General features: G+C 39.1%; 3 protein-coding genes and 1 long non-coding RNA gene across 9 annotated transcripts in view; 3 read left to right on the top strand and 1 right to left on the bottom strand.

The window, feature by feature from the left end:
• Nucleotides 1-433: 433 nt before the first annotated feature.
• On the top strand, nt 434-7,031 carry wsb2 (WD repeat and SOCS box containing 2). 3 transcript variants are annotated; one of them, XM_085181034.1, is made up of 9 exons: nt 434-682; nt 899-1,067; nt 2,760-2,962; nt 3,056-3,187; nt 3,700-3,800; nt 5,051-5,247; nt 5,544-5,633; nt 5,721-5,837; nt 6,448-7,031. In XM_085181034.1, the coding sequence occupies exons 1-9, from the start codon at nt 643-645 to the stop codon at nt 6,659-6,661; spliced, it is 1,263 nt and encodes a 420-aa protein (XP_085037160.1). In that variant the 5' UTR covers nt 434-642; the 3' UTR covers nt 6,662-7,031. The 3 variants fall into 3 exon arrangements, with proteins under 3 accessions (XP_085037160.1, XP_085037161.1, XP_085037159.1); XM_085181035.1 differs by lacking the exon at nt 434-682 and adding an exon at nt 689-818; XM_085181033.1 differs by lacking the exon at nt 434-682 and having other exon boundaries at nt 828-1,067.
• Nucleotides 5,844-6,400, top strand: LOC146506337 (uncharacterized). Its single transcript, XR_014877325.1, has 2 exons — nt 5,844-5,999; nt 6,043-6,400. It is a non-coding gene; the product is annotated as an uncharacterized LOC146506337 (long non-coding RNA).
• On the bottom strand, nt 6,995-12,318 carry rfc5 (replication factor C (activator 1) 5). The gene is made up of 11 exons (XM_085181038.1): nt 12,143-12,318; nt 11,543-11,607; nt 11,215-11,351; nt 11,027-11,106; nt 10,818-10,891; nt 10,158-10,317; nt 9,436-9,517; nt 8,410-8,539; nt 8,072-8,149; nt 7,625-7,679; nt 6,995-7,489 (listed from the first exon to the last, which is right to left on the bottom strand). Exons 1-11 carry the CDS (start codon nt 12,187-12,189, stop codon nt 7,390-7,392), a joined length of 1,008 nt encoding a protein of 335 aa, XP_085037164.1. The 5' UTR covers nt 12,190-12,318; the 3' UTR covers nt 6,995-7,389.
• A 1,447-nt stretch (nt 12,319-13,765) lies between these two features.
• The window catches only part of ksr2 (kinase suppressor of ras 2), a 122,425-nt gene continuing 111,766 nt past the window's right edge, over nt 13,766-24,424 (top strand). For all 4 annotated transcript variants that reach the window (XR_014877324.1, XM_085181029.1, XM_085181028.1 and 1 more), the window contains exon 1: nt 13,766-14,519. Coding sequence is in view for 3 of the 4 variants with exons in the window: in XM_085181029.1 (XP_085037155.1) it covers nt 14,346-14,519 (174 nt within the window). In the remaining variant the exon portion in view is untranslated. The remainder of the gene's footprint in view (nt 14,520-24,424) is intronic.

The following is a 24,424-nucleotide window of genomic DNA, read 5'->3' on the forward strand; positions in this document are numbered from 1 at the left end:
GCAAATGAACTTCACATGAAGGCTTAGTTTTCACAGCTTTTTCACTTTGTAGTTTTGCACATTTTCTGTTGCCCTGAGTCAAATAAAAAACTAAACATTGTTTATGAATATTTTAGTGAGAAATTTTCATATTAAATGTGAACTTCAACCCAAACAGTTGACCAAAGGTACCAGGGTATTTTCCACTATCATAATAGGGGCGTGTCAGTGTGTGTGTGTGTGTCAGTGTGTGTGTAAGAGAGAGACCCCACTAACAAAAAAAAGTCCATCCACGTCCCTGAATCGCTGACTTTGGGTATAATAAAGCCAACTCTCGTTATAAAGAGTGGATACGGTGTAAGGAACAAGCTGGATTGTTGTTTAATCTCATGGGGGTGTGGTTTAAGGGTTATAATAAGGTTACGTCATGAAAGGAGACGTGATCACGTTGGGCAATGGTACAAATGAGTCAGATAACAGGAACTCACTGAACATTTCGTTTCTTCTTCTCACGTTATCTCTGACAGACAGCACTCTGTCGCCGAGCCTCTGCTCTCTGCGGACGTACAAAGTGTGAGCTCCTTTAGTTTAAATGCTGCGGTCAACCGGGGAGGACACGTTCAGGAAGTCGGTCACAAAGCGAAGAATGTGAAAAGCGAAAGGATGTGCTCCACGGAAAACAACCCAGAGCTGCAGCCGACATGTAAGTGAACATTTGCGACTGTCGTCCGAGCTCGGTGAGTACGTTGTCATCGCAACGATCAGAAACTAGGCAGCGGTTACTTGGAGATGGCATTAAACCTCCAGAGGCACCGTATACAACCGAGCAGGGGACGCTGGTGGGTTAAGAGTTGCAAGCGCTGTCAGAGGATGAATGTGCCAAACGCTGATTATGTGGTGTCTTTCTATCCTCCTTCAGCGTCCGACCCGGCTCTTCTCCTGGAGCTGAAGACCAGGCGACCTCCGTCCTTGGTGGAGAGAGCTGGATGTGAAACCTGGAGTGTTGACTTCTCTCCGGATGGAGCTTGGTTCGCCTGGTCCATGGGACACGGGATCGTCTGGGTCGTCGCCTGGCCTCTCGACTCCGAGTAGGTTTTACTGTATATTTAATCCGCACGTGATGCATTCAGGTCGCCCTCGAAGATTCTGGTTTCCGTGTCAGGTGGAAGGTGGTGGTGGCAGGTCCTGCACGGGCTTTTCGAGTGAATGATTGATTTTTTTTTATTTGATTGATTGTGGCACAGAGGCGCCCGCAGGCAACAAGAACACTTGATTCGAAATGAATACAGTGACGAAAACACCGGGGACACTCGAGCTCAAGTGCAGCCCTGTTCCTTCTACAGAGGCTACTACACAAAAAGTGTAAACATCTTTTTATATACAGTAACTGTTATGCAAAGTGACGGAATCTTTATTTAATATAAAATATATCGGAAAGTCTAATAGTATTAAAAATATATTTTAGTTTTACCTAAAGTAAAATGTGTGTAGTTTTATCTGTAGTAATACCGAACAATATGTGTCAGTTACTGTACAAAATCTACAAAATAAATAACTGAAGCGTCAAAATAAGTACTATACTCGCATCAAAAGGACGAATAACATAGGTGCATTAAAAGTGTACTCGAGTAAATGTCCAAACTGCTCTTATACAATGACGCTGGGCTTTGTAAGATTAACAGTGGCATGGGTGGGGTGGGGATGGTGGTGAACAATCAGATTTAACCCCTTGTTTTCTTTTTTAATACACGCCTGTATTTATGTAAGAAATCAAGCCACCTGGGGAAAAGTATTACTTCATGTTCGGCTACACCGAGTAAACAGTGAAAATGTAACCTTATGATAATATCATTTGGCTTCTATAACCCGTCTCTCTCTTGCACAATTCCACAATAATTATCATAGTCCATTTCTGCACTGGCTTTTGTATTATAAAGATCCAGTGTTTAGTGTTATGTGTGGTTATGAAAGTTAATCCCAGTATGTGAAAATATCCTCATGCAACTGAGCAGTATTTTGGAAATAAGGCATGAATGCGATAAAAACTCCAGAAAATAAGCATTAAAAGCAGCTATTGTTTAAAGTAAGACCAGATATAGATTTTAAAAATAGCTTTAAGTAATGTCATTTATTCCTTTTTTCATTTATTTATTTATTAAAAAAAATTCTGTAGACCCAAGACCCAAGACTTTTGGGTCTTGCTGTTATGCCCTACACCCCCACCCCCCTACCTCTAAATTAGGCCCCTGAAATTATAGTATTTTTCTGTCTAGTGCCCACAAAGAATTTCCCTTCGGCTCAGCAGTGTTCATTAGTGCCAATTTGTTTGAAAAATGCTCAGCACTGCTGCCAATACCACACAAAATAACAAAACAGTACTCTTTTTTTTTTCTTTATATTTTTGTTGCAGTAAAAGAATTGTTGCTCCATGAACAATGTTTGAATTTGCCTAAATAATTAAATAAGGCAAAGAAAAAAAGTGGCTTACAACTTTAAATACTCAGTAGATTTTGTTGGTACATTTGATAAAACATGTGGAAGGAGGCAGAAGAAGGCAAGTGGATGTATTCATTCCAGCTATTATTTTAGATTAATGTGAAAGAAAAAAGCAAAACATGAAGACTCAAATTTCAGCTCTCAGTTTACCGTTTAGTTGTTTAGATCTGCTGTGACCAGCAGCACTTGAAAGCTGCATCATTTAATCACCAACTCTAGCTTCTCACCGCCTACACTGGAGTTTTTTATGGCATCTGCACTCTTGGTGCTCCTTTCACCCACAGAGAAAGTCAAAATGGAGAGACTGACAGAGGAGACAAAAGCTTCAGTTGTGGTCACCCAGTGTGGGGGCTCGCCTTCGGGCCCAGACCTCCGAAATCAAATGCAACAACGTGTCCAGCTAAAGCACGATCAGAAGGGAAAAACAGCCTGCTTCTGGCCACGGGCTTGGAGAACGGGGTGATCAAAATCTGGAACGTTTTAACAGGTGAGATTTTTATTTTTCTGTGACGGTTAGTTTTGATTGGCTGAATTAAATGGATTTTCAAATCGCTTGTTTTTTTCTTTTCCTTTCCTTTAGGCAGTGCTGTTTTTGATCTCCACGGCCACGAAGGGGTTGTAAGGGACCTGGTGTTTCCTCAGAATGGGACGCTCACACTCATATCATCCTCTCGGGACAAAACTTTGAGGATATGGGACCTGGCTCATAAAGGTATTTTTCAGATATTTATTAAAAATACCTGTGAGTGGCAGTCACAACTGTCTTATTTTTAAAAAAATGTTTTGGACAAAATATAATCTACATATTTGGTGCGTCCTTTTTACTTGGGCTCAAATTGTTTTCTTGCAGATAACCTTAGAACTGCGAGGCTTTTCAGCTGAATTTTCAAATGTCAAAGTACACCTCGAGCTTGCCTGATCACGCATTTAAAAGACCGTTAAATATTAACTGTCACGTGTCACCAAACAACTCTGGAGGCTTTGCAGACAAGGTCTTAATGACTGAAGCTGTCTATTCATTACTTCACCCCTGTTTAATCTTGTGAATCTCAGCTGAAATAAACCTTCTGTTCTAATGTAAGAGGTTAAAGCTAGCAGATGGCTGTGCTTACACATTCAGGAATCAGGAGCTGAGATGTACTGTCATTTTAAAAAATAAAGTCAAAATAATGAGGCTCTGTAGTCTCTCGTCTACATTTACCATGTTTTTCCTGTCTGTTTTAGGGAAAAAGGTGCAGGTGCTTTATGGCCATAAAGACTGGATTAGTTCCTGCTGCGTATCATCTGACTGTAGCATGATTGCGTCTGTCGGGAGATTTGACAGGGTGAGGTGTTTCATTGCAAAAGTACCGTATTGGGTCATATTCATCAAGTACTGAGCACTGTAAAAGATAACTTAAGTAATTTGTTTGTGCATGTAAAACTCAAACACTTGTAAATGCTTAATGTCTCTAAGCTTGCTGAATGTGTCCTTTTGTCCTTCTTTTTATCAGTTTCTAATGAACATTATCAACATGGATTTGGGCGACCCTGTTCATTCAACTCTGTGTCAAATTTAATGTTGTTTGTCCAAAAGTCTAATCAGGAGAATGGCTCAAAGTGTGTGATACAAATTGTCTAAAAGGGCAGCTTTAAATGCAATCCTGCATCACGTTAATTTTTCTAGGACAATGAAATTAGTTTGAAGGTATATTCAAGTATTTTCCTATTTGAATTCTTGCTCCTAACAAGTTTGTTGATATTTGCTTATGTAAAGTATTTAATCTTCTGCAAACTTCAGTTATTTTAGTGGTGTTTTCTTTTGACAGCTACCAGTATTGATTGATATGAGTTGCATACGTCATAGACAAATTATAGGAAAAACCTGAATGCTTGATCTCTCCACTGAGCGTGGCTCTGTTATGCTGTGAGGCTATTTTAGGACATGTTGTTTTGAGTAATCATGTTTATCTGGTGATGAAACAGTTCTGTCCTCATGGGGATGGTCTCTCACAGGATGGCAATATCACTATCTAAAGCCACTGGTTGGTTTGAGTATGAAAATACAGAGACTTTTATTTTATGTCTTTAGTCAGCTGACACCAACCCAGTTAAACACCTATAGGAGATATCCATTTTCAGTGAAATTATCTGCTAGTGGGTGCTTCTGAATATCTATTGTAGTGGTCTGACTGTTTTACCTGCTCCTGCTATTAAAATGTTTTTAGGCCATTTAGCATCTTCTAGAAACTTCTGGAGCACCAGGAAGTCTTAACACTCCAATCAAACTGACAATTTCGCATATTCTCATTTTCAAAGGAAAGCAGACAGCATAACATTGTGTAATATTAGACTTTAAGAGCATAGTCACTCGCTGCTGCGTGGTTCAGGGTGTCCCGCTGACACCAAGAAAGTACATCACTGACAAATTACTAGCTTTTGTAAAAACTTTTTTTTCAGTTCTGCAGCAATTAATTACCCCAGGGACAAGCTACTTTGAGCGTCGACTAAACCTACATTAATTTTCCAAATTAAAAACAGGCCTTCCAGCAAGGTATAAAGTCTCATTAACCCTGCATGATTATACTTTGATCAGATGGTGTGTCTGTGGAGTCTACGTTCATATACATTCATCAGGAACCTGACAGGAGGGGCCCACAAGACCGTGTACCTCCTGTCTTCTTGTGACTTCTCTCCTGATGGGGCAATTCTCGCCACTGCAGCCTTCAGCGGCTCCAGTTGGTGGATCGACCTCTGGGACCCATACACGGCAGAGAAGCTGGCCACTCTGGCGTGAGTTTGTACAACTTTGAGGGTTAAAATTGTGCACAAAGACTCCATTTTATGGGTTACATAAGAAGACCGCAAATTACTCAAATAAACGGGTTGTTACCACTGAGTTTAAGTACAGAAGCTTAAATCTGTGAACCAAACAGCCCACACTGTCATTATCTGTTTGCGTATGACACGGCGTGTGAAAGTATGTCCTAGTGTCCTTGTCTTTTGCAATCTGTTTTATATGTATACTATGTGGAACGTCTGACTTTGACTTGGTGCAGTTCAAAGTCACCTCTTTCTCTTCTGCACAGTGACTACTTTGAAGATTATGGGCAAAACCAAATATCAGCAATACAGTTCTCTCCAAACGGTCTGCACTTGACACTTGTGACAGACGACAGGTCAGTTATCAGAAAATGCTATATTATATAACCTAAACGTTTTACACACTGGACAGATGCTTTCAGACAGATGTGTTGCGTTTGCAGAGCTCTTAGGATTTGGGAGCTGGGGGAGAAAGGGATGGTGATGGAGACAAAAAGAGACAGAGACTCTAATGGACTGTGCTGCAAGTACCATCCACAAGGGGGAGTTGTTGCTACGGGGTAAGGATGCTTTCATTTCAGCATAGATTCAGAATATTACAGAGGGTGGTCGATAGACATTATATGCCAAAATTCAGTTTACCCCACTTCCTAGCTTTATTTATTTTATTTTATTATAAAGTATATTTATACAGCTAAACTTATCCATGAAATTAGGCTCTCGTATCATTCATTTTTAGTCAAGAAAAAAAACCCAGTTATTAAGCTGTTATATAGAATGTATTGGTGGGGGGATCAAATATGCAGATCCATCTAGTGCAGTGGCTCCTTTGAAAATACAAAAGTGGCTGAAAGCAATGCAGTGTCTAAAACTCTGTTCTAATACATAATGTTGGTAAATTACAAGCAACGATTTTGTCTTTGAGTACTAATAGTCAAAGCTACCTGTCGGTACCATGGTAACATCAATCTTAGGCTCGAGTTAGTACGGAAGTTTGATTCATTTAAAGGTGAAAATGAGACCTGTCTTTACATTATTGACACCATCTGATTTGCATTAGATGCATTAAATCTACAAGCAAAATTAGGACCATCCCTGAACACGCCAGTCTAAAGTATCTTTGTGAAAACTGGCCCCTGAATAAACATGCAAATGTGTCTCTTCTGGCAGAACCAGAGATGGCCACGTGAGGTTCTGGAGGGCACCCAGTGCGGTGCCCAGCTTGTGCCACCTGTGTCGATCTATCCTGCGCCACTCTATCTCCACGCACCAGATTGAGGCGCTTCCCCTCCCCAAGAGGATCCTCGAGTACCTCACATACAAAAACATCCCCGAACGCCTCAAGTCCTGCTGCTCCTCAGATGAAGAGGAGTGGGAAAGTTAAATAGGAACTTTAAAAATAACTGACATTTTCAGCGATTAACTACGATCCTAAAAGCCTTGTATTTTCTGATAACAAATGCTTTGAAAGCTTGATGAAGCAGATTAAGCATATTTTAAGATACTTTAGATGCAACATTCCTGCACTAAGATTTCATTTATTGCACTACTGCGGTACTACAAAGCAAACATTCAGTGTTCACATTGTTGACTTGAATAACAGTTTTATACTATTAATTTATTGTGTAAATATCAGATATATATCATTTCTAATTCCTGTGTTTACCATTATATGCACTGCTAATGTACTGGCACATTAATATTATAGCAACTGGACTTATAAGAAAGGGTTTTATTAAACTGATTAAAACATACACATGTTCAATGACTTTTTTTTGGACAAGAATGAACTGATTACCTGGTTGCAGTGATACTAAACTGAAAATAGGATTTTTCAAGTCCACCTTTTAACCAAAAGTGCCAAAAGGATCTTTTGTTTTGTTTTTTTTCACTGTGCTGATCGACTTCCATCTTGGTTCTGTATGCAGATGTGAGTGAGTCAGATAGCTGCTAGCATTGTTCCAGACATCTTTTACACTGTACAGCAGGTTCAGTGTGGTGGGCAATTATGCACTGGACAAAGTTTTCTTCCCAAATAAACAAATAACTGGTTATCCTTTTTATCCTGATGCCCCCCCACTGTGGAAAAAGACTATCATTGCATTACTGTATCTAAGGTGCTTCGCTGACCACGAGCTCTCTCACTGCCTGGAAAGCTGCAACCATTGAGCTCAGCTGGATCTTCTCGCTGGTTCCTGATGCAAGCCGATGTCTGAAGAGATGAAACGAGCAATAATGGAAATAAAAAATTTGCCACAACGTGTGGAAATCAACATGTTGGCGTTTTTATTATATTAACATGACTTGTTACATTGTAAATATTTTTTTGAAAAAGCATCACACTTACTCTACGTCGGCCAACTTGATGAGCAGACTAATCCGAATAGCGGGAGGAAAATCCACTTTAAAGAAAAAACATTTTTAAAAATTAGATACTTCGCTTTTGATAGTAAAAACAGAAAAACTTTCATTAATGCACAAACTTGTGAGCTTAAAACTTTAGCACTGATCATGTCACTAACCGCCAACCTTTCAGTGGGTTTTAAAGTGGCCCCATTGCGTGTTTTCTTTAACGTGCTGTTACTATGGTTGACACTCATGTTTCTGCTCCAAATACTTTATGGTTAGGGCTGGTCTGAGCACAGCAACCCCATCCACCTGTTCAAACCTTATGTTTGCGAGAAGCAGCCAATCAAATGTTGGCATAAAAGAAGGGTGGCTTTTGTGCTGCGGTGCTTAAATTAAAGAAAGAAATAAAAACGTGTGATATTTTCCCCCCTCGCATGTTCCTTACCTCTGTGTACAAGCAGATGAACCTCAGTGAGAATATCATGCAAAGCCAAACCTTTCAGAGTCTTCAGCTCAAGGATTTCTTTCATCCATGTGTTAAAGAAATGCAAGATCATAAACTGTACTACTAATATGAGTTTTTGTTTGTTAACCCACCATTCAAAAGAAAGTCACCAAATCCTTAAAAACATGTGCAAAGCATTTAGGTACAACTAGCTTCTATTAACCTGAAGTTTTATTTGCAAGAAAGAAATGTTCTTTCTTGGAATATGGAATATGCTAAACTTCATAAGAAATGTACAAAGTATAAAATGGCACAGTCAGAACTTAAATATAGGATACGGTTGTACGCTGAAGTAAAGTCTTTGTTGAGGCACCAGTCGAGGATGTTGGCTATATCTGAGCGGAGGGGGTGCCCTGTGCAGGTGTACACTGTGTCTTCTGTGACATTCCCATAGGCCATACTGGTGCTCTGAAATCACAGAGATGGATGACATGCAGTACAGTTTACCCATCTGCAGTTTGGATATATAACATATACTACTCATTGGCCACTTCATTAGATATGCCTGTTTGAATTCTTGTTAATGCAAATACAATCACATGCTAGCAACTCAATGCATTACAGCATGTAGACATGGTCAAGACAACCTGAAGAAGTTCAAACGAAGAATCAGAATGGGGAAGAAAGGTAACCAGAAACTGCTGGTCTACTGGGACTTCCCCACACAATTGTCTCTAGGGTTTACAGAGAATGGTGCAAAAAAAGGAGGAAATATCCAGTATGTGGTTATTCTCTGGAAGAAAATGCGCTGTTGGGTGTTAGAGGAGAACGTGCAGCTTAACGGAAGGCAATTTGTGCTGTAACACTGTGATGACAGGGTCAGAATCTGGCTTGAACACATTGAAAGCATGGATTTATTCTGCTTTGTATCAACAGTTCAGGCTGGCGATGGTGTAATGTGTGGGAGATATTTTCTTGGAACACTCTGTGTCACAAAGCTCAAATCATCTCAGACTGGTTTCTTGAACATGACAATAAATTGATTGTACTTAAATGGCCTCCACACTCACCAAATCTCAATCCAATCGAGCACCTTTGGGATATATTGGATGCGAAATGTAGTGGAGATTTACATCTTGAATGTGGAGCAGAAAAATCTGAAGCAATTGTGTGATTCAATCATCTCAATATAGATCAACATCTCAAAGGAATGGTACAAAGAAATAAGGCAGCTCTGAAGGCAAAAGGGGGGACGCAACTAATGAAGTGGCCAGTGGCTATATTTTCGGCCATTTTTATAAACGGCCACACTGAACATGACATCCACATCTTAAACAACGCTGATGATGAACTTCTGGCCTTACCTGCAGTATGTTGAGCGATCTTCTCATGTCACCCGTCGATAAGGTCACGATAGCTTTCATTCCATCTGGCGTGATGTCAATACTGTCACAAAAAGTAATGACATAATCAACTATTTTTAAATCATATCAACGTTAAATTAAAACTTGCGACATGAACAAATAACTGATGACATTTAATAAATATAGCAATCAAAAAGAATTCCAAGTCCGTTCATTAATTTCTTCCATCTCAAGTTGCATGTAGCAATAAATGTGAAACAATGAGAAAATTCATTTCCTATTGTGGTATTTGTTGGTTTTTCAGGGCCTGGTACAGTTGAGAGGACAGGGTTGATGTTGCCCCCTGATTTAAACTGTTTTCGAACACACACAGAAGCCCTAAACTTCTAAACATTACCCAACAGAAACGTAACATAAGAACAAAGACTCTGGATTTTAAACAATCTTTAATGTGGTTGGTATTATGTTTGTCTCTATTAAAATTAAACTACCATAAAAATTAGAGAATGCTTACTTACAAGGAAATGAACAAACTTATAAATTCAGCAGGGGATCAAATAATTATTTCTCTCAGTATATGCAGATTAGCGGAGCCCAGGGAGGCCAACAGGTACAAATACATTTGGCAAGTTCATTAGCAATTCTGGGAATAATTCAATGAGATGTAAAAAAAAAAAAAAAAAAACAGTAAGTGGAGAGAAAGCATTCACACATTAACTCACTTCTCCTGCTGGATAACGTGCTCCAACCGAGGGATCATCTGGTCTGGCGAAAGCGGACCAAAGCGGAACCTGGTGCAGCGAGATTGCAGGGCGGGGATGATCTTGGAAAGGTAGTTGCAAATGAGACAGAATCGAGTGTTTTCTGTGAACTTCTCAATGACTGAGACAGAGAGCAAGGGTGGGATGAAAGCAGGGAAACAAGTTTAACATGTAAATTCTGGCAACATCTTAGTAAATAAAAAAAAAATCCACTTTTTTGAATAATCTATCCTAAGGACTTGCTTAATGTTGCTAAGATTGTGCAGGACACTTGTAAATCACCTCACTGAGAATTTAGAATTGACACTAATATACCAATAATATCATCCACTCTTCCTTCACCATGCATCTATTTAGAAATATAAAACTGCACTGAGCAGCAATAGATGCTTTATAAATGAAATATGGAAAGATTATTAGAAAAACACAGGTTGGACTAAATATACAAAATATCTCACAGTTAAATTCAATCATTATTTCCACTCTTCTGCAAAGTAAAGCTTTTTAAATAAATATCCAGGTTTAAAAGTAGATACACTGTAAGTCAGCAGCAGCCAAATTGCCTGCTCACTGAGCCGTGTGCCTCACAGTGGGTAATGCCTGAACGAACAGATGGCTTACCTCGACGCAATGCATTCTGGGCATCCTGGGTCATGGCATCGGCCTCGTCCAGTATCACCAACTTGAAGCCCTTCCTGAAGGACAAGATATATAAAAAAAAACAAAGGCAGCAGCTTACATTTCCATTGCACTTCTTAACTGCACATAAAAGTATTGAGAAAACTTATTTCTGGTCAAAATCTCTACAAGTATAAGTGTTTTAGTCTTACTTGAAGATGGTCCTGGTGCTGGCAAAACTCAGAATGGGACCTCGTACTACATCAATACCTCTGTCATCAGATGCATTGAGCTATAAACCAAAATTAGTTATATTTTAATGTAAAATGGCAGAGTTACAAGTTAAAAAACCTTTACAATTCAGCAAACCCAAATCTTCTAATGAGGAGTTGTAACATACCTCCAACACCATAGAGTTGAACTCCTTCTCTTTGTACAGCTGCCTGGCACAAGCGAGTATGGTTGAGGTTTTTCCTGTTCCAGGTGGGCCATAGAACAAAAGGTGTGGAAGCTTGTCCTCACTGATAAACCTTTGGACTGGAAATAAAAAGAACAAATGAAAATCAGTTTAAATACAAGTAACCAACATTTCTTTAACAATCCACATATGCCCCCCCCCCTTCCCCTAATAGTTCTATAAATTTGAAACATAAAAGTAGTTTGATTATCCATAAGTGTCATGTTATACAGTTTTATAGTATTGTTATTGCGGCAGTCCACATACTTACTAGTGCTCAGAATATCTTTGTGTGAAATCAGATCATCAAGTGTCTGTGGTCTGTATTTTTCAACCCTGAAACAGGAAAACACACACACACGCATTCATACTTGCAATAACTGCTGCGTTTACAGCATGGCAAATAAGCAACCTCGAAAGAATTTTAAGGCAAATTATTGAAACGTCTACGAACACATATGATAAGCGCTGACAAACGTTGACATATCACATTACATATGGCCACTTTTTAGTTCCGCATCCATATTTTTTTCGTAATATCACCCTTTATTATAAACAAAACGTCAACTTTACAGTACTTTCACCGCAGTCAGAAGCTGCAGGTTTTCGGTTAACCTGTTGCTGAAGTGGCACCATGTTAATGCTTGATGGACTGATAAGATTTACGTAAGCCGAACTGAAGGTAAGCTAATTTCCTTCCATGTTACAACTGTGCGTAATAACTAACGTCATTTCTAAATGTATATAAAGCTAGCAGTTCACAGAATGCATCAGTCTACTCAGTGCAGCGAGCAGCTAGCTTGACAGTAGGCATGTTAGCTAGCAATAACCTTTTGAACCATTCTGTGAAAAACAGCGACTTTCAGCTCACCATGGTAAATTTCTGGTCTGTAGCGGCGCTTTACTTGTAGAAGCCATGTATCCTACCAAGCGTGAATATTACGCCAAGCTGAGCAAAAGGGTTCCAGAGTTTAAGCCACTGCGATTACTACTGTTGATGGCCCTGTTTGGCGCGCTCCGCAAACAAAACGTACGTCATACGTCACCACGTACAACCAATGGAATCACATTGTCATTTTCATGGGCGGAGTATCGGTGACTTGTTCTCTGCTGTAAAAAAATAATAACGGGATTTAGAAATTGTAACAATAAAAGATACACAATATCAAACATTATAACAACAAAGGTATATATCTCCTCTTTCATTTTTAAATATTGTCTCTCCCATTTTGAACAATTCCTTTCCCTAATCAGTGAAAGTGAAAATCAAACTCAGCAGTAGGTTTTTTCCCAACAGCAAGAACTACAAGTCTTTAAAGATGTCATATGGTACTGAGGTCTGAATCACCAAAATAAAAGAAAAAAAGTGTTCTGGCTATCTTGATTTTTTAAATAAAAGTCACCTGTCACTAAACGTCTTGTTAAATTTAAAAAAAATAAAGTTTACACCTTTCCTTCTTAGATGTAGTTTGTTCACTTTTATACGACACTGACATCTTAATCTCATTATAGTTTATCTTTGTAAGTGTTAATATTTAACCATCTTAACACATGACAAAGAGTGTCACAAATGTTTTCTACATGTTTTTGCATTTATTTTCTGTTCTGGTAATGGTGCTGACAGTAAAATACACATATCTGTCCATATGTCAAAAAGTGCAGTGTGCCCATATATTTATCTAGAGCCTGAATTTGAAATATTACCTAACCTATACTTTACACGACAGGTTTCTCTGAAACATTTTCTTGATCATCATAGGTTAGTGAAAAAAAGTTGTGAGCAGTAAAGTACACAAGATTTTGTTTACCATGTCCTATCTCTTTAATCATCTTGACTTCTCAGATTTGTTGCTGGAAACCTCCAAAGCATCCTGATTCCCAGGCTGCATTATACTGCATCAGTCAAGGATAACGATTTAATATCACAGCCTGCATTTCGACAGCATTCAATCCTTAATGTTTGATTTGTATTTTTTTTCCTGCAATTGCTGTTTTTGAACAATCCAGTTTCTATTTGTAATGTCTGCGTTATAACCTATATTCTAACTGAGGAGCCTCACTGTGATCAAGATCTCTTCTGCAAATTAAACCTGAGCACAGAGGAAGAAGAAATGAGATAAGGCACACAATAAAAAACAAAAGATTCCACTCACATACAAACATCAACAAGCATAGTACAGAGTTGTCTCACTAGGCCAAAATTAAATGTCTCACATGAATCAGTGGAAAAGAATATTTGTTTTTCCATTTAACTTTAAAGCATATTTAAATCATTCTCTAGAAACATTTTTGAAGTGGTGTGTGTGGCTGTGGACTGCAGGCTATATAAGTGTGCACACAGCACGAGCCTGTAGTAAACTAATAGATGCCATACATATTCAGTAAAAGGACTTCTTTGTTTCAAACACGTAAAAAGGGATAGTTTTGCCTCTAACTCTAGCCTGGCGTTTCAAGCATAGTAAGCTCTCTGCTCTGCTCTGTAATCTCGCGAGAACGGCCCCTCACGGTGGTGCCTGGGCGATGCGATGCTGTTGCTGTGGGTTTGATTGACAGGAAACATGTCGGTGTGGTGGGAGAGAACCGGGATGCAGCTGCTGCCTAGGGAGACAGGGAGTACCTGCATCCAGTCCGCACATCAGCACCTTTAAAACCAGCAGGCTTTTCCCCGATGCGTCTACTTATGGTGCGCTGAACAGCTTCTTCTTGTTCTTTTCTTTTTTTTTTCTCCAAACATACATTTGACAGAAGTGGAACCCAATGGATGCAGACCGCGTAGTCCCGCTTGGTATCTTCATACTGTGTTTGATTTAGCCCACAACCAGAGACACCTTGATGAAACAGCAGGAACTACGAGGACTGTTGTTGCAATGGAGTCGATTCTCTCACGGCTCAAAGCCCGTCTCTAAACCTTCAACATCTCGTTTCATGGCGTTTTGCAGGTTGCTCCGTTCCGTGGGTTTCACCACGCTCTTTTCCTGAATAATCATCAATATTTTTCCCCCTTGTTTTTGAATTAATTCATTCCTTTTTTTGTTAAGTGCAACGGAAAAATAACGTCCACTGTTCACAAAACTATGAACGAGGAGATGACAAAAAGCGAGGAGCAGCATCTTAGTTTGCAGAAAGCCTTGCAGCAGTGCGAGTTGGTGCAAAATATGATAGACATAAGCATTTCTAGTTTGGAGGGTTTACGGACCAAATGTGCCACATCCAACGACTTGACACAAAAAGAGATACGAACGCTTGAGGTAAGCACCCTTTGAGCGGAATCATCGGATTTCTGCTGTGCATCTACATCCAAATCAATACGGGGGGGGGGGGGGGGGGGGGGGGGTGGGGGGCTGCCGCCGTTTGTTATTTATTTCAAGGCCACTATGCATAATTTTTGTGTCTTTTTCTACGGCAGACTGCTTTTCTGCTGCCACTGCATAAATATATAATGATTTCAGCTAAAGCCCACTGCTATCTGTTTTGTGCAGTGCAATAAATCAAGAGGCCACGGGGCTGCAGTGGGCTGTTATAGACTTGCGCATTCTGCAGGTGGCGGGGAGAGAAGGTGGCTCTTCTCCACCAGAATAATATCTGAGGCAGCCGAGGCCTATAGGCAGCCCGTGTTTACAATCCATTAGCAATATGCCAGCCTGCGCATCTGTTCTCGCAGCCAGGCCCTGCCGTTATGCAAGGCTGGCAGATTACTGAAATTGTTACAAAATATCGTTATCCGTTAATTGGCCCGTGGGGTATTCCGTAAATTGCGTTACGTAATGGTCATGTTGTGTGTTGAGATATCAGGCTGCCCTTTTTGAGACTACTTAGACCAGTCGAACAAACCCCTGTTACAGGACATAAAGATGCAATAAAGTGCGATAAGCTCACTGAAAACTCACTATAGCCTATTGAGCACTGCAGACACAGCACGGCATTTAGGGCCTGTAAGAATGTTATTGTGATGTCTCATGAGATTGAAACAAATACCATTAAGTGATAAGGTCTCCATAAACTCACCACTGAGTCTTTGTGTGCGCCATCAACAGACTTTAAGTCCTAGTGGGAAAATAATTAAGATACTATGTTAACAAAATACCAAGAAATCACTTGTGAGTGGCACATACTTAATCTCATCCCCACAGGAATATGAGACTGTGCATAACACGTAAACACATTGCAAAGTATTGATGTCTGAGCTGTTAAACGGAGTTTGCAAGTGCTGGACAGGGGACAGGAATGTAATCCAAGTGAAGAGATAACTAAATATATAAAGTGCAAATGCTCTGCCAGCAATGAGCAGGCTACACTGTGAAGATAAATGTTCACTATGTTCCCTGCATGCTTTGCAAAGCGTTTTGGATTACTAGTTATAAGCATTATGGGGGTATTATTTTTATTTCAGCAGTAAAATTAGCCTGGCAAATTTTTGTGAATGGATTTATCAGAATGGTTTTATTGATTGTGTCATAGTTTGACCTATTTCTCCAAACTTAAGAAGGGTAGGGATATCCTTGTAATTTGCCTAAACCAAAAGTTAGGATATACCCAAGCTATGTGTTCAGTTCTTTTCAGAAAAATTTGGCATACATTATTAGCATGTTTGTAGCAACTGTGCTGCATGGCTAATACCTGTATAAAACGGACACGTTGGTTGAAGGAAAAATAATCTTCTTTCAGTAGCTGAGTTAAAGGATTGTATTTGGAGTGTGAGGAGCACGGCTTTCTCTGTCATTTTAAAATTATGCTTAACTTCAGTCTTCCACAGGTTGTTAGACAGGTTGTTACATTACAAAGACAGAGGTTTTTCATATTGACACTGAATTTGAGAGACGGAGTTTTCAAAGTGCAGCTTGCTGTAAAGCATGCACAAACTTACATTCCCACCTTAAAGGGATCTTGCACATTTTTAAACATTACTGGTGCTACACACTGTTTTCATGCTGTTGCTTTGTTAGTGTAGTTTGTATCACTTGTTCTACTCAACAGGAATGCAACAAGCAACAGGGGTAGTGTAAGCCATTTCTGCATAGCGTTTTAATCCAAGGTAGATTTAGGCAACAAAAAAAAAGACAAGAAGGTGGTTACAATGCAGGTTCAAAACATTCATGACTTATTATTCTGTTTGAACTTTGAAGCAAAAATTGGTCTGTGGAAACATTTCTTCACAATTTTACTGAACACCTAATACCCTTTACTAGCTTCAATGGAATAAGACAATCAGAGTTAGCATTTTGAATTTTCAGCAAAAGCTTTGAATAAAAGGAAGTCACTATCAGTTTTTTATCATTCAAAACTAGGATGAACAGTGGAACATAGGAAATCATGGTTGCTGACTTTAGAAAGTTTTTAAACCTGAGTCATATTTAAATTGCTCAGCAGACTTATAGTGAAATTATTATTAATTAAAGTAACATTGATAGCCTTTTCAGTCCATTAAAGATCTGTCTGTATACATCAACTTCAGAGAAAGAATTTCTACTTCTTTAGCTCATTACACTCAACTATCAGTGGTTGTTGTCACTCCCTTGTTTGCTACAGCCGGAATGTCACACATACATCTTCGGTTAATATACAGTATGATTATGGATCAAGTTTTCCTGTTGTCCAGCAATAAAAAGTTAGTCTCGTAGATGGTTCATCAATTACTGATGGAGGTAACACATTACAAACTAATGCTTTTCTGCAATCACATGATAGTCATTACTGTTCCTAAATTAACCAATCTTGATATAGTTAACAAACAATTGTGTCACTGACTTTAATCAGGATAAGTGGATAATAAAAAGTAACCAAAAGTATTTTTTCATAAGTTCTTGTACAACAGCCTTGTTGTAGGAGATAGAAGAAAGATTTCAATGTGACCCGTGGCTTTTGATAGGCAAAGATTAGTGTGAATGGGCATTTTACGTCAAATGTGTTGTACAAAGGGCAAGATGCAAATACAAAGGGCTATGTTTTCAAAAGTTTAACATTATACTGAGACCTGTAGTACATAACTGATTTTTTAAGTAAGAGCTCTGATGCCAGTTTCAATCTAGTCTTAGTTTAGGGTTGTTTTCTCTTTTTCCATTTTAAGTCATAGAACTCGATAGTGGTGATGTCTGGAAGCTTTAAATGAATCGGTTAAAGTAAGTAGTATAGTACAAATTCAGCAGTTTGACAGCCACGAGTTGTAAGTCTGTGTAGATATTTTGGTTTAATGTTGTTGTTGTTTTTTAACAGAAATTGAATGAATTAGAAAGAAAGACTTTATCATCAGTAAGAAATTATTGCAAATAAAGGGAAACACTTTTTGTTGTGTTATTTCAGAAAGTTAGTGAAGTGAAGTTAGTGAAGTTAGTGAAGTGAGAACTGTGTGAGCTTTCTGAGATATTCTGAGAATAAATCTATTTCAGTCATATGAAACTAAGTTTGGTCTGTACATAGGCAAGAATCTTCAACAATGTTTTGATTTTCCATCACATCGTTAGAAACATAAAGCTGTATACCATCACTTGTTGAGACTCATTTATTGTAGTGCAAACTATGTGATGACGCCATTTCTCAAATACACTGATCATATATTCTTGCTTCATATTCTCAAAAATGTTGTTTTTTTATACCTTGGGACATGGTCATTATGTATAATATTAATTATATATATATATTATTAATATAATATACATAACCCAACATATGACAATACTGACTAATAATATCAGCCAAGTAATTTTTCAGCAAGGCTCTATTTTCTACTTTTTAAAATGAAGGGTCTATAGAGATGCACGCTTGTTAGCATGCCACACAATTACATTTTGCATTTCCACTAGTAGAAATTAGGTCACTAGTGTTATCCATCAATGTTCAAATGTACCAGATGAAAAAAACATTTTAACTTGTTTGTCTGAACATGAAATGTAGCATCAGCTGTTTATTTTTTTTCCTTCAGAGGTGGAACCATGGTGTTTTTATAGAGTCAGATGATTAAATAATAATAAGAACAGTTCAAGCACTGTAGCTTAGAAGGATAAAGACGTCATTATGCTTGAAGCAAACTGTGTCACACCAAGTGTTGACCAGGCGCAAAAGAATGAGTATTTATACCTGTTCCAAATGACCACAGAAGACTCTTTTTACCGTGTCAAACTGTATTCCCACTTAATGCTGCCAAACAAAAGGAAAAGGAGGACAGTCTGTCAGAGATGTTATTATCTTTTGAGGTGATAATTCAAACTTGTATGTCCACAGTTGCAAAAAGATGCTTGTATACATTTTTTTCCACCTGCATCTACCACATAGACTTCTGAAGTTTAAGCTCACTGTTACAGCCCGCATGTTGTGTGGGTATGTCTTGTTTGCCCCACACATTCAACTGCCACCCATTTCTCTTGAGGTGCCAGTGCACAGCTGTCTCTACTCAGGAATTAGCCTCACCACAGTATAAAAGCAGGTGTAGCACTACTCAGTCTCAGTCCAGGCCAGTTTCAGTGTTGTGGTGCGGACAGGCTAGAACTGCTAGTGAATAGCTGTGTTTCTTGGATGGCAGAGGATTGTGTGCTTTAACAGTATTTGTCAGTTTAGTGGTGTGCTTGACCTACTGGTAAGTAGCTAGCGTCATCTTTCAATAGCTTTCTTTCTTTTCTTTAAAAAAACCCCCCCAAAAAACAAAAAACTCATGTTTGAAAATTCTTTTGTTTATTTTTTGGGGGGCTTTTCTTTTACCTGGACATTTATTGTTACTCAACTCATCCCCTAGCCTCTTTTTAGGGATGCAACACTCCCTTTTTTGTTTGCCCCCCCCCCCCCAAAAAAAAAAATCACTATAGTCCGTTTCTTCATATGTGTTCCTGTCTTTTCACTGTGTCTGTTAATATAACAAGAATGGCTCTATTCATATAATTTATTTTTTTTATGTATATATATTTTTTTCCTTAGACATAGAATGGTTGAAAATGTACTACAGTGGGTAGTAACCCACTGTAGTGGGTTAAATTCAGCAGTACAAGTTCAGCAATTTTGCATGTAAAAAAAAAAAAAAAAAAAAAAGTCTGAAATTGCACCACTCTTTTTTTTTTTTTTTTTTTTTTTTTTTTTTTTTTTTTGCACCACTCTTTCTTATGCAGTTGAATATGCTTAAATTATAGTGCTTGGCATTTATAATGCTGGAAAGTACTGGACTCTAGTTAAGGAGATTAGATAAAGCTGGTGTGGAAGTTACACTCTGCTGTAACTTCATCAAGTGTTCTAGTTCATCTGGATTAACGGTATAGCAGTTGTGAAGAGATCAGTGCAGCTCATGTCTCTAATGGGAATGGCATGATATAGGCTCATCTGATTAAAGAGCACTTCATTTTAGCAGCTATGTTGGTTTAGTCGTTTTAGCCAAAATTATATTGCTTTCGAAAAATTCTGTTTTACCACAGCTGATCATTATAGTTTAGAGGCCTCCGCTGTGCAGCTATCAGAAACTAATTCAGTAAAGCTGATGGTGGCTATTGTAAACCTTATGACCGTTCCAATCTGAGCCTTAGCGATGCACTGATGTCCAGGTACTGTGAAAATATAAGCAGCACTAACAGAAGATTTAAACTTGTTTAGCAATATGTGCAGAAAGCAGACAGAAGGGGGGAAAGAGAAGTGTTAAAATCTAAGATAATTTTCAGTTTGTGGCGTGCTATTGTTAGTCCGCTAGACCAAGCAGCTTATGCTTGTGCACCTGCTGTACAGTATGCTGTCCATTCTTGTTTTTAGTTTAGTTTGCCAAATGTGCTCAGACTGCAGCTTTATGGTAGTTATGCGTCTTTGTAATATTTTAAATAATAAGCCAGAAACATTAAAGAGATGTAACAAGGTGTATTGAGGGGCCTGCTTGAATGCACAAACTAAACAAAACTCTTTGTTTTGAACAATAAATCTTACACTGTAGAGTTAAATAGTTATATTTTCTCTTACTGTTTTGTTACCTAGCTGTAACCACCAGTACCCCTCACCAAAATCAAACTGAGTATTTCTAGTGGTGATAATGCATTTGACAGCACAAGGTTATGAAATAGTTTAATTAGTTGTCACCAACACCACCTTGGGATTTTCACCCAAGGAAATGAGTAAAAACACCAGTGAGGTACACGGGTTCATTCCACTAAAGACGAGACAGGAGACGTGGTTCCACAATTCAAAACTTTCCATTTATTTTTTTCTTTAAAAAGGAAAAAATAAAATTTTTAAATTCTACACATTCAACCATGCAGGGAATCGGGGTTTGGAGTGTTCAGGAATGAGGCTCACCAGCAGAGGAGAAAAGTCAACATGAAGGGGAGACAGACCCAACAAATAAAAATGAACATAAGTGGATCACCTCAGGCACTTGAGAACATGCAGTCGATCGTGAAGGGAACCCGGCACCAACCACACACAACACAGAAACAGGCCCCTCCATCATCTTCAGCTCTCAGCCTGGACACAAAGGGAATGAAATCAGCAGAGTTATTAAAAATAAAAACAGAATGCCTTAACCTCTTCCACGACATGCATTTTTAATTTCTCTTTGATATTTGGGCAAATTGGGGCCCGATGAATGTAAAAACAAAGAATTACCAGATTGTATTTTATTTTATTTTTTACCTTATTTTTGTTTTTAAGAACAACATATGAGGATATTTGTTTAAAATCTTGATAGAACAGTGGCAGTATAACGTCTTTGTAAGCGGATATCAGGCCCATGTAGAGCAAAATTGAGTATTTTGGTCTAAATAACCCAAAATGTGATGTCCACATGTGGACGCCAGGTCCTAGGAGGTTAAAGTAACTTTAAATAAGCAAAATGTTTTAACAACAAAACAAAAAATACACAAGTTAAATAATGCAGGATCAAATAAACATAATCCAAAGCTAATCCCACTTCAGACATGTACACACATATTAAAATTAAGGCCCTAATTAAGGAGTTGCAAAGCAACGCTGAATGCAGCTGACCCAAATGATGCCAATGAACAAAACAGAGAAACAAAATAGCAGGGCATCCCGCAGAGCAGCACCAGCTTTAATATCTGAAAAATGACAAATTGCTTTTAATAAATCGGCAATTTAAATTCAAAGCCAAATGCAGAGGAAAGGGCAGCTTATATACCAGACCTGCTGAACTACTCCACCTTGACAGGAGAGGAGCACTTCCTGACCCAGTGGCAACAGATGGCACAACATCCCAGTAACTTCTACCGTGCAAGCAGTACATTGAAATGTTGGTAGTTTTTGGACCAAAAAACTACCAACACTATATTAAGCTTGCCTGGGGAGGAGTGGTAAACTTCACACCACAAACAGGAGATGCCACAAGCAAGAGGCTTTTAAGTCCACAGCTTCTGTGGAACAGGCAGAATGTACATGCTGCATCAGTGGACCTGTACACATGCAGCCGATCAGGCAGCGGGCGGACAAAGACGCCAGGTAATGTGACCATCGGTGGACCATAAACAAGCAGGTGACAGAGCGGCATTGCCAGCAATAAATCAATAGATTCAAAACGGGTATGATTAATCATCGAGAGCAGACTTAAATCATCCTGCTACACATGCGAGAAAGGGTAATTTCATGCAATGCTCTGACTTGATTTTCCTGACATTGCCTAGAGTTTGTGTACATTACCTAAAAGAAGTCACGTTACATTATACTTCCAGTCCATCTGATATACTTGTTTCTAGTCTCAGATTGGACAAAATTAGGGATAAATATATCAGAGAGACAGCCCAGCTTGAATGTTTTGGAGACAAAGTTAGAGGCAAGGCTGAGATGATTTTGACATGTGCAGAGGAGAGACAGCTGATATGTTGGACAAAGGATGTTGAAGATGACACTCCCAAGCAGGAGGAAAAGAGGAAGACCACAGAGAAGATTTGTGGATTATGTGAAGTCGAACACGCACAGGTTGGCGTGACAGAGGAGGATGCTAGAGATAGGAGAAGATGGAAGCAAATGATCGGGTGTGGTGGCCCTAAAGGGAGCAGTCAAAAGAAGAAGCTTGTTCAAGTCAAACCTTAATTTTAGATTAATAACGGCATATATCAGTGTTGCTTATTAATGATATAATATCTGTTTAAAGAGATTATTTAAAAAGCACAGTTCGGGTAAAGCTGATGGGATGTTATTAGATTAGCATGTGTTTACAACCAAAATATTGATCACAGCAGAGTATAGCCTATACTGCATCCCAAGGGGAACAATAATATATAAATAAATAAATAAATAATACATCTATTATTCACAGAAATTTCTCAGCCTAGGCTAAAGTGGAAATGAATAACAGCTCAACAAACTCGCATTCAAGATTCCAACACATGGGATAATGTTTTCAATGATATGCACTTTGATCTCAGTTTTATTGATTCTGTCTGTCCTATGTGATTCTCTGGCACACCTAGGCCTGTTTGCCCCCCTTCTTTAAAAAAAAAATTGTGCTGGTTCATTGGTTACTTAATGCTGCTGTATGTTGTTCAAAAATAAGCTTACCAACTTATTGATATATTTCCTGACATACAGTAAACTATTAACTGATTTAGCCAGGGTACATGTGTGTTTCTTTGTAAGTGTGGACTGTTCAGTTTCTTTATCAGCCAGTGTTAGCAGCCGTGGGCAGCTGCTGTAGGGTTTTCTGCATTCAGAGGTGACTTGCTGGTCCCTCCTCCACTGGTTTCTACTTTGGTATGCACTGATGTAGGACAGAACTCTCTAATTTCTAGCAGTCATTTTGTAGGTGTACTTTTGGAATGGGGCCATCCTCATGCATCATCCTTAAGTCTTCAAGCATCACGTCACCCACTGTTTCAGCTCGAAACTGCGTAGTAACAAAGATGCTTGTATGTCCCGCTTTCAGTGGTGTGAGGCTTGTGTCTCACAGCAGAGTCTGGAATGAGGGAAAATATCTCATTCCAGAGATGTTTGCATCTAAATGATGCAAACATCTTTCTTTATTTTGCACTTTCCTTTAACCTTCAAGTGACCAAGTAGGGTGATTTATATCCCAGAGTCTTATGTTTCTATATGTGACACAGTCATATTTTTTTTTAATCATAAAAATGTTGAATATAATGAATGTGTTGATCTACTTCTGCAACTTTTAGCATCTTGGGTAATGGAAAAATCACGTGTGGGTCAAACAGTCACCAGCCACTTTAGTTACATCTTGCTAGTACGAGGTTGGACTCTTTTGCCCTCAGATCTCCACTAACTCTTCAGGCACAGATACAACAAGGTGGAAGAAATATTCCTCAGAGATTTGGTCCATATTGACATGATAGTTTAACATCTTACTAACATCTTTCTCCCGATAAGAGTGGTACCCAGTGTGGTTGTCATGTTCCTGAGTCTGCCGTCTCAGTGTTTTATGTTTCTTTATGCTTTTGTTATTCTGATTAGGTATTTCATTATTATTCGCCATTTTGTTAGGTTTTTGTTCTGTGCCTGTCCTGGTCCTCCTTCCATGTCCCCCCTGTCTGTCCTTGATGTCATTATGCCTGTTTATAAGTCTGTGTCTCTGTCTATGGTGTCATACCGTCTGTTTGTGAATCAGTCTGTTTAGTTCAGCGTCTTGTCCAGTTCTGTGTCTGTGAGTTTCCTGTTTTATTCTGAAGGTCATGTGAGTGTGTTCAGTTTATGTTTCCCCTGTCCCGTCAGCCCTGATTTCTCCCAGGTGTGTTGCCCTCCTGTCTCTCATCCCCTGATCACTGCTGTGTGTATTTAAGCCCTGTGTGTTCTCCTGCCCGTTGCCGGTTCGTCTGTGTTCCACAGTGTCCTGTCCCTCGTCCGTGTCTCTCTGCCTCTCTGCCTCTCCCCCATTCTGGTACCCTCTCAGGTTTGTCATTTAGCTTTTCCAGTTTAGGTCTTTAGTAGGGATGGGTACCGGTATCCGGTGCCATCATGGCACCGGTTCTGACATAAACGGTAGACCGAAAAGCAGCGCACATTTCGGTGCTTTATTTCGGTGCTTTTTTTTTCCTGAGATGTGATACACTTTAGATTCTAGCCAATCATTTTACGTTTCCGGGGATAGTAGGCGGGTCCAGGTACGTACGTTCTTTTAGAGCAGAGCTACAGGTTAAAAATGCCCAAGGCGAAGCGGTCAAAAGTCTTGCTGTACTTCACAGCAAAAGATGCAAACTCAGCAGCCTGCAACAAGTGCTTTAAGGTGATACTG

This window comes from Neolamprologus multifasciatus, chromosome 12 (assembly GCF_963576455.1).
Source record: "Neolamprologus multifasciatus chromosome 12, fNeoMul1.2, whole genome shotgun sequence".
NCBI classification, from domain to species: domain Eukaryota; kingdom Metazoa; phylum Chordata; class Actinopteri; order Cichliformes; family Cichlidae; genus Neolamprologus; species Neolamprologus multifasciatus.